The 10,388-nt window shown below is 43.4% G+C and overlaps 1 protein-coding gene across 3 annotated transcripts in view; it reads left to right on the top strand.

Annotated features, from left to right (window-relative positions):
* Window positions 1-1,118: 1,118 nt before the first annotated feature.
* The window catches only part of TPR1 (Tetratricopeptide repeat (TPR)-like superfamily protein), a 52,499-nt gene continuing 43,229 nt past the window's right edge, over window positions 1,119-10,388 (top strand). For 2 of the 3 annotated variants that reach the window (XM_087683012.1, XM_087683011.1), the window contains exons 1-2: window positions 1,119-1,504; window positions 1,901-2,080. In XM_087683012.1, coding sequence (XP_087539138.1) covers window positions 1,280-1,504; window positions 1,901-2,080 — 405 coding nt within the window. In that variant the 5' untranslated portion in view covers window positions 1,119-1,279. The remainder of the gene's footprint in view (window positions 1,505-1,900; window positions 2,081-10,388) is intronic. The other variant, XM_087683010.1, reaches the window with a different exon arrangement.

Genomic DNA, 10,388 nt, shown 5'->3' with positions numbered 1-10,388 from the left:
GGATTTGGCCTTCTTTTGTTGCTATTTATATGTTTCAAAAACTTGTGCTAGTGCTTCTAAAGTATGTTGAATTACCACACAAAAATAGAACAAGGATCTACTATGAGTTCCTACTTGCACGTTCATGTTCATGCCATTGAAAGAAGCAATTGTTCAAGACCTAACAGAAAATTTGTGCACATTGCCTTTTATTGCCATTTAGTTGTGAGAGCATGATGTAAATGATTGGAATACCTTGTCATGGTGCAAATACCACAACTACCATGTTGTACATGACCTAGATGCACCTAAGTACCATAAGGGGAATCTAGCATCACAACACAATGATCGCATGGAGAAAGCATAAGGTGATTCATCTCATGTCAAACATAGGGGATAGCTATGGTAGTTCAAACCCATGAGGTCTCTTTGCTAAGGTGATGATTCATACGAAGAGAGAGAGAGAATATTTACCAGCGGCATAGCAAATGACTTGTAATAAGGATAATAATATGTTTGACTCATTCCATTTAGAAATTACCTTTTAGATCAACAAGAGATGTAGTGAGAGGATCAAATATGTCTCTAAAATTTAGAAATGCATATGTTAAGCGATGTTGTCTTCCCTTTATCAACAAGACTAGAATCAACAAAATATTTAGCATTCATAAATGTGTATATGAAGTGACATTTTGTTCCCTCTACGAGGAGTAAGATGAAAGATAACTTTAAAATAAAAAAATTCACATATTGAGCGTCAACATGTTCCTTCTAACACTAGTTAGGTGCCAATATCTCTAGCATACAAATATACATATTGCAAGTAGCACTGTACCCATCCATCATTGGGTGCCAAATTAAGCGTCTCTTTTTTTTTTTAGCGTGATGCCATTTCTTTGGTACCCTCATAGTATCCCATAGACGTGGAGCGACAATTTCACTAGTTTATCCTCGGAATGGGTGCCAAGTTAAGTGTCTCTTCTAGTGTGATGCCATTTCAGGTTGTTTGGTACCCTCAAGGTATACCATACAAGTAGCGCCACAATTTCATAGTTTATCCTTGGAATCGAACTTGGCTTCTCACACAAGACACACATTTGCCTCATAGGCTGCTGGAAACACTCCTACGTGGTTCTTATTACTTGTGTTGTGAAGGTTCACAAAAGCAATGTGCCACACGGCAAAGTTTGTGGGACAGAGAAGGCACACAAGCTGTGAGATTGTGAATCGCCTACACGAGGAAGCGCTAAAGATCAAAGTCTTCTAGACAGGAAGAAGAAGACGAGGAAGAAGACTAGCGATGGTGGCGATCGAGCCCCTACCGGACCATCCACAAACTAGCGAAGTCGACAAATGCGGAGGCGCAGAAGCACGCGCAGATAGTCGTCCTTCCAAGCACGAAGAAGATGATTGGGAAACAGCAAGTGAGGGTGAAGATGAACCTAGAGGCAATCATGCAGATGCAAACACCAGTAAAGCAGACGAAGGATATGAGGATGCTCTCACGGAGGAGCAACAACAACAGGTACCATTTCCTAGGCGAGTGAAGCTCGCTTCTCTGATTGTGTATACAGTCTGCACGTTTCATGACATTTCAAGACGACCTTCCTAGCCTTGCGAGCTTTAAGTATTTACACGCTCAATCTCGTCAAATGCCTTCCTTGACTTCATTCATGACCTTGTTTGTCATCTTGAGAGAGGCTTTGGTTCGACACCAGGCCCTGTGGCAAGAACTCTGTAACTTTGGAACGGTGGCAAATGCATTCCATAGTCCCTAGTCAGGTCGTTTTATTTCACAGGATCTTGTTAATCGCCCCCTCTCTACTTCATTCCGCCAAATAGATCCTGTATAACAAAGCAAGACTTGATGTGAAAAATTTCTGTGATGAGCACTATTGATGCCTTGATATTTGTGAAGCAGAAGGTTCTATCACAAGCAAATGCAGCCAAGGCCAAAGGAAACGAGCTATATGCTGCTGGCAACTATGGTGAAGCATTGAAGTCCTATGCAAATGCACTGGAGATCATACGAGAGCCTCAAATTAGTGCAGAGCTTTGTGCCATATGTTATTCCAATTCTGCCATGTGTCACTTACAACTGGTATGGTTGCTTAATTGTACGGATGAGAGACTATGTATCATGTAAAGATGTGTGTTAGTGTGCATGGATATGTGTGTGTGTGAGAAAGAGAGAGAGGGGGGAGGGTATGTATACACGCATATAAAAGTATGCATTTGTATGTATTCATGCATGTATATTTATATGGGAGATGCTTGACACTCTGAGTTCGTTGTCTTTGAAATATGGACAATTTTTAAATGTCTCTTAGTTGTGCAAGATAAAATTTTGTGGGATTGGCCCAAAGCTCATATCTATCTTAATTTAGTGTACACTCATAGTAACACACACTAAGGTGTGTTCACATGCAATAGCATATATACTGAACATTGTTCTACCGGTTGAGGTTGACCTATGCAAGCTTTTGGCAAGCGAGCTTGTTTAGGCTATGTAAGGCAAGTGGGATTAATCTAATTAGTTCCACAATTCTAAGCCTATTTTTCATATTTGATTACTTTCAAAAGTTCTCTAGAGGCTAAAAGTCTACATTCTAAGCCATTTTGAGTATCATTTGATTTATTTATTTAGGGATTTGAATTTGAGGGGTCTTTTGGAAGGACTTCGACTTTCTGGAGGTAGACTTGATAAGAGGATCTTCTTGATTAATTCATTTCATTCCTAATATTTAGAGTTGTTTGGTATTGTCTTTAGAGGATATACCTGTGAGAGTATGCAACGGAAGAGAACACACACACACACACACACACACACACACACACACACATATATATATTATCGTCCACGGAAGGCCAAATTATGACCCATGGGACCTTTCCAGATATACAATGATTCTCCTTCCCCATGGTAGGAAAGGATAGCTACGGTGAAAGAACAATCTATGCAGCGTGGTTCTCTCGAAAGTATAACATGAGGATATCAAAGTCAGCCCGTATGTGTGCATATGCTGGGCATGTCATAATCATGTGCTCCTTTGATTCTACACTTTGTAGTCCACACAACTTGCATAACCTCATCTTTCTTGCCTGTCCACTCCATGCACTTGTCTTGATCAATAAAGTGTGTAATCGAGTTTGAAGTCGTGTAATACTCCGTCTAAATACCAGTGAGAGCGGGTTGGCTATGTATTGTCAAAAGATGACGTACCAGCGAGACAATAGGGTTGGTGGGGAGGAACACGGAGTGAACTCGGCAAACATGGAGAAGAGAAGAGAAGAGAAAAGAAACTCTGAAGAATGGAATGATGAAGATCTGAATCATGGAGTGAATGCGATACAAGGGAACAAGGGTGCTGTAGCACAAGAAAGATGATGAAGATAACCACGAACCACGAACCGCAATGTTCTTCTGAAGGGGTGTGAGGGTAGTGGAGAGGCATGAGAGAAGAGGTGATGGACTGAATGAATCAGCCGTGAGGAATGAATGAGAGTGGTCTATAAATAGGCAGAGTCAGTCTAGGATGGCGTCCCTTTTTGGGGCTGCAAACCCTAAACGCAAAATGTAGAAACGTAAAAATGCAAATTGCGGGTGAAGGGTTTCTCAACACCCACTATCAGGCCCAAAAAGGGGAACAAGAGAAGAGTGAGGTGGAGATACAATGCTACATACTGTGAAGGAATCGATTAGGCACGGAGATCGAGGCAGACAGTCATTACGCTCAGTGAGAGAGACAGGGAGAGTGCAAGAGAGCAGAATAGAGAGTGGACACGTTTTTTCAGTACAAGGACGATTGTATCACTTTAGGTTTTAGATAGATATATGTATGAAAGTACAATGTGCTAAGGGTGTGTTCACACCCGTGTATATATAAAAGGCACGATGGCCCTTTATTCCCAATAACCTTCCACCTAAAGGCAATGTGTCTTAAGAGGAGAAAAGAATCAGCTAAGTCTAAGTATGTACAAAGCTGAAATAAATATATCTATCCAACTTCTATCATCTGTCGGCAATGAGCAAACTGCTCTGGTGGAAGACCCTTCGTGAGAAGGTCTGCAGGATTATCATCTGTATGCACTTTGACAAGCTCAATGCTCTTGCTGTCAAGTACATCTCTAATGAAGTGATACTTCACCTGTATGTGCTTTATCTTTGCATGAAAGACAGGATTCCGTGCTAGCATGATAGCACTCTGACTATCACAATGAAGAACATGTAACTCCGTGATGCCAAGCTCTCCCACCAGACGTGAAAGCCATAAAGCCTCCTTGCATGCCTCAGTGGCAGCTACATACTCTGCCTCTGTAGTAGACAATGCAACACACTTTTGTAGCCTGGAGATCCAAGAGACCGCTCCTCCTGTGAAAGTAAACACATACCCAGAAGTGGACTTCCTGCAGTCCGCATGACCAGCATAGTCTGCATTCGTAAAGCCAACAACAGATGCTTTCTGCTTTCCAAAGCAGATGCACAACTCCTTTGTGCCTTTAAGGTATCTCATAATACCTTTCACTTCATCCCAATGCTTCTTGCCAGGGGTTGCCATGTATCTGCTAACCACTCCCACTGCAAAAGCAATGTCAGGACGTGTAGCAACCATAGCATACATCAAATTGCCAACAGCTGAAGCATAAGGTATCTTGGCCATTTCAGCCTTCTCATCATCAGATGTAGCGTTGTTCTCTGCACTGAGTTTCACATATGGAGGCAATGGAACCCCAATTGTTTCCCCCTCTCCATATTGAAACGCTGCAAAACTTTGGAGATATTTGCATCACCTAGATCCTTCATGTCAAAACTGCCATGAAGACTTTGCTTCAATGAATCCAAGGCATGAGTATCCTTGCCAGCAATTAGTATGTCATCAACATACAAAGCCAAGATAATCAGGCTGCCATCTGCTGCCTTCTTGGTGTACAAGCAGTGATCCACTTGACTTCTATGAAAGCCTTGGGACTGCATAAATGTATCAAACTTATGATACCATTCTCTTGGTGCTTGTTTCAGCCCATACAAACTCTTTTTGAGTTTACATACCATTTGTTCTCTCCCTTGTTCAACAAACCCTTTAGGCTGCTGCATATATATGTCTTCATGGAGATCACTATGTAAAAACGTAGTCTTTACATCCATCTGTATGAGCTTCATATCCTCAATTGCAACCAAGCCCAAAAGGGTTCTCAATGTAGTCATCTTGACTACAGGAGAGAAAATCTCATCAAAGTCAATTCCATGCTCTTGCTTGTACCCCTTTGCAACCAATCTTGCTTTCTACTTTGGTGAGGAACCAGAAGTGACCTTCATTTTGTAAACCCATTTGCATGGAAGGATTTTCTACCCTTTAGGCAACTGCACCAAGTCCCAAGTGCCATTTTTTTCAAGAGATTCCATTTGTGACAGCATGGCTTTATATTATTTCTTGCTGTCCTGTCTGTCCATTGCTTCCTTGAAGCAAGACGGTTCACCACAGTCTGTCAACATGACATAATCAGCCACATTAATTGCACCAGGAACAAATCTGTCAGGTTGTCTAGTAGCCCTAGACGATCTCCTAACCCAATGGTCATTGTTTGCTAGCTGTTCCTGCAAATTTCCATTTTCAGCATGCTGTCCTGGCATTTCAGCCTGCAAATCAGCATTAACAGCTTGCTGTCCTGGCTGTTCCTGCATATGTAATGGTTCATTTTCATGGGCAATAGTTGGCTGATCATTTCCAGCATCAGCTCCTGCATTTACAGGTTCATTTACAACAGGTATTTGCTGCTGTATAGCGGGCACATTTTGCTGTCCAAAAGGTATTTCTTCCTGGAATACAACCCTATGGACCTCCTCAGTCTTTTCGGGTTGTTTGTGCATGCGATCTTCTCGGAAGATAACGTCATTGCTGCGCACTATTTTCCTTTTCTCGGGATCCCACACCCCATTTCACCCTCGTGACCATATCCTAGGAAAATGCATTTACAGGACTTTGGCTCAAGTTTGCTGCGTTTTTCTTTATGAATGTGCACAAAAGCCTTGCAACCAAACACTTTCAAATGAGCATATGAAGGTGGCTTGCCTGACTACGCTTCTTGGGGAACCCCCCCTCCCCCCCTCCCCCCCCCCAACCCCCACAAAAAAAAAAAGACCTGTTTGGTGACCGATTAATCAAGTGAACGGCTATCATAACAGCCTTTGCCCAAAAACCATGGGGTAATGCAGCATGAGACAGCATTGTACGGACCTTATCCTGTATGGTCTGATTCATACGCTTTGCAACTCCATTTTGGGGTGGATTATGAGGGGTAGTGAGCTCCCTCTGTATCCCTTTGCTGTCACAAAATGCCTGAAAGGCTTTGGATACATATTCCCCACCATTGTTAGAGCGAAGGCACTTAAGTGTCTTATCTGTCTGATTTTCAGCCAACACCAAGAATTTTTTAAACTTGTCAAGCACTTTATCCTTGCTACGAATAGGGTAAACCCATACTTTCCGTGTAGCATCATCGACAAAGGTGACAAAATATTTCTTTCCCCCTAAAGATAATCCTGGCATTTGACATACATCTGAATGTACTAACTCTAGAGGAGAAGATTTCAAAGAAAGAGACTTTTTGTGAGAAGTCTATGCATGTTTGCTATAAATACAATGATCACAGTGCTCAAAATCAGCATAGCGAAGACAATGCAAGTAACCCAAACGAGAAAGCACTTTCATTCCTGTTTGACTCATGTGTCCCAACCGGCCATGCCACAAAGAAACACTTGGCTGCTCGGTCACGGTAACATGGTCACGCACACTAGATACATGAAGTGGATACACATATCACTCTTGCAACCTCTGGCAATAACCCTAGATCCCTTACAGATCTTCCATTTTCCATCACCAAAGGTGGTATGAAAACCATCATCATCTAGCTGCCCTGTGCTGATGAAGCTCTTCTTGAGTTGAGGTACATGCCGTACGTGCTGAATTGTAAAGACAGAGCCATGCTGAAACTGTAATTGCACACTGCCAATACCTGCAATCTCACATGCATAGTTGTCCCCAAGATGGACAACACCATGTCATGTGGGGCCGAGAACCATAAGGATATGCCCGTTCTCGATCTCCGGAGGTGGCTCCATGCTAACTAAGTGACCAAGGCAAGAAGAGAAGAGGAGGAAGAAGATGTAGAGGATCCCTAAGATCCAAGATTTCCACAGGAAAGGGAACTTCTAGTAAAGACCAGTAGAAAGAGTGAATTGGAGAACCCAAAACACAACCTCGGGAGGAATAAGAAGGCCTCGTTACCAAGTCGCGGCTGAACCTCTGAGGTCCCGATCTAGGTGGTACTTGAAGATCCTGGATATCAGTAGAAGAGATGACTGGTCTAAGACAGCCATCCCAAGAAAGTAGAGGATGGGTGAAGAGCTTCATGTGGAGTAGGTTCCCCCTCTGATGTAGGAGGTGGAGGGGCCCCCGCTGAAGTCGAAGAAGTAGATGCCCCCTCTGAGGGCAAAGAAATAACATCCCCCTTTGAAGTAGATAGGGAATCCAAAAACTCATGGATCACGGATGCTGAAATGTCTAATGACTAAGGAAGTGCTGCCAGTTGTGCCGAATAAGGTATCTGGTGTGCCGAAGAGCTTCTAGAGGTAGCCTCTTGAACCTGAGTAGTCGAGGGTGGGGAAGGGTGGGGCTCAGAATGAGCAAGAGGTGGGCAATAGTCGCTCTCTTAGTGGAGCGGATTGGATAGCCGAAGAAGAGGAAGGAGTCGAGCAGCCACTGTCTCTCGAAGGAGCGGATTGATGAGGAGACGGTATCAAACAATCAGTATCTCTCGGTGGAGCGGACTGCAGAACCGTAGGACGTGGAAGCCACTGTACTTGAAAATAAGTGGGAGAAGACTGCTGCTAGCATTGCAACGATCTCCAGCAGGTTGTAGCACCAATCGATCCTCCATGTACTCAAAAGGACTTGGTGCGCATCGGATGCGTCTTATTGCCTTGAGCATAGTACTCTGATAGCCGATGTAGAACGATCTCTGTGGCCCAGAAAGGAGAGGTGGCACAAGGAGTGCTTGGTGGAAGGCGCATGTACTTCGGGAGGGTTAGGGAGCGAGGGTCGAAGTCGGCAAGTATTGGTGGTGTGTCCGGTGATGCCACAGTAGGAGCACCCAGTAGTTTGGTCATCTATTAGTAAAGAAGCCATGGATACTAGTGTGTCTTGTTGAAGAAGGAAGAGGTCAGCCACCATGAACCATGAACCGCAATGTCCGCCTCAAGGGGTGTGAAGGCAGTGTGAAGCACGAACCGCAATGTCTGCCTCAAGGGGTGGGAGAGTAGTGGAAGGTATGGAAGTGAGCTGCCAATGGGAGGATGTGACCAGTAGTAAGAGGTTGCAACCAGTAGAAAAACGCAGGTGAGGAGAGAGAAATACTAAAAACACAGGCAGGACAGCTTGCAGGTGAGAGAAAGACTAAAAATGCAGACAGGACAGCCTATAGGAGAGAAAAAGACAAAACGTAGGCAACAGGTGAGAGAAAGACTAAAAATGTAGGCTGCAAGAGAGAGAAAGACTAAAAACGTAGGGAACAGGTAAGAGAAAGACTAAAAACGGAGGTAGGATAACCTGCAAGAGAGAGACAAAAAATGCAGGCAAGACAGCGTGGAAGAGAGAGAAATACTAAAAACATAGGCAGCAGGACTGTGATGACGTGGCAGGTTGAATGGCAGCAGGTCTGCACAGGAATAGCAGTCGCGTGTGTGCCTCTGCCTGTATGTAGGATTCCCAACAAGAGGGATAGATATGCATACTGTAATAACCAAGTTTGCCATTTGCTCCCTTGCTTTGATGTTTTGCTTGATACGCTCGTAAGAGGTCTGATTGAAATGTGTCTATGCATATATCTTCAGATGCCATATCTAGATATCTATCCACTCCCCACTCCTTTAAACCATTTTCGCATGTCTAGCACCCATCTTGTTGAAAGCACTTTACTTTTCCACGTTTTCTGTAGGTGTGTGCTAGCATCCCATGCCTGTTTGGGGAGTCTATTGCCATCCATTTGACGCACTCGGGTGGCATATCTCAGTCCTCGGATCATAGCATGTACCTCAATTGGCCAACGGCCAGTTTCCAAAAGCATAAGTACATATGGTGTGGTGCTTTTGATGCCCAAATGTCTACGAATAAAAGCTTTTTGTAGCTTCTCAATGTTTTTCCATGCAGATGAGGAGATGCTCCCTCCCCACACTTCCACTCCATATAATACCGTCTGTAGAACATATGCATCAAAAATCATACAGCGTATTTTTCAGCATTTAGTATCTGTACAGCTGCAGTCGTTTTCAAAGTGATAATACTTGCTTTTTTTACCGCTAACCGCTGCTCCACACATATATTCCATCTGTGGTCTGTAGGTATCTCAATCCCCAAGTTTTTGAAAGTAGATACTACCTCTATAGAGTGTCCGCATAATGTACTTTTGGTGGGGTCTTTGATTGCTTGGTGTGCACAACCATTAGCTTTGTTTTTGATACATTCACCGTCAAACCACTATCTTGACAAAACTGTTCAAGAATCCCCATGAACTGTTGCATACGTTCCCCAGTATATGTAAAGAAGACCACATCATTTGCATAAAGCAGGAGCAAGATGGCAAACATACCAATATGCGGGCTTTTGGCTTCCTCTTCATTCATAGCCGTGAGAAGTATTTCCTCTAGCTTATCAATGCATAAACCAAATAACGTAGGGTAGAGCAGGCAACCTTGTTTGACTCCCATATTACTCTGAAATACTTGTGACAACCCGTTGCAACCTTTGAGGCGGCACACCACTCTGATATATCCTGTAAATTCCCATGCATAGATCATTTGGGACCCCGAATTCTTGCATTCGTTGCCATAAGACAACCCTTGGTATGGTGTCAAAAGCCTTCTTAAAATCCACAAAACAGCAATACAAGGTTGCTCCCTCAAGCCGACTCTCATCCATAAGCACACGTAAAGTAACCAAATGGTCTATGGTGTTATGACCAAGGCGAAAACCTGCTTGTCCATAAGCTCGTTTGTTATTACTTTCTGCCCATTTACTCAATTGCATTTCTAGGATAGTGCTGAATAGCTTTGCTATGGCTGAAGTGACCATAATCGTGCGGTAGTTTGTGAGCAAATTGCGATCTCCTCCCTTATACAACGGTTGTATCCAATTCTCCTACCATTCTTGGGGAAAACCATATGTAAAAGCATGATGTATCACATGCAACACAAACAGTCTCATCTCCTTTGTTGCCCATTTCAGCATCTCCGCTTTCAACTGCAAAGGATCACATGCTTTTCCATTAGCCATCTTGTTGAGGGCTACCTCCAATGTTTCTAAAGTGAACAGAGCACTAAATGACTGCGTATGTACATCACATTTGATGGGCTG

The sequence above is a fragment of the Lygodium microphyllum genome, chromosome 8 (assembly GCF_053477565.2).
Source record: "Lygodium microphyllum isolate KBCC chromosome 8, Lygodium_microphyllum_v1.1.10, whole genome shotgun sequence".
NCBI classification, from domain to species: Eukaryota; Viridiplantae; Streptophyta; class Polypodiopsida; order Schizaeales; family Lygodiaceae; genus Lygodium; species Lygodium microphyllum.
This window is presented reverse-complemented; position numbering and strand designations above follow the sequence as displayed.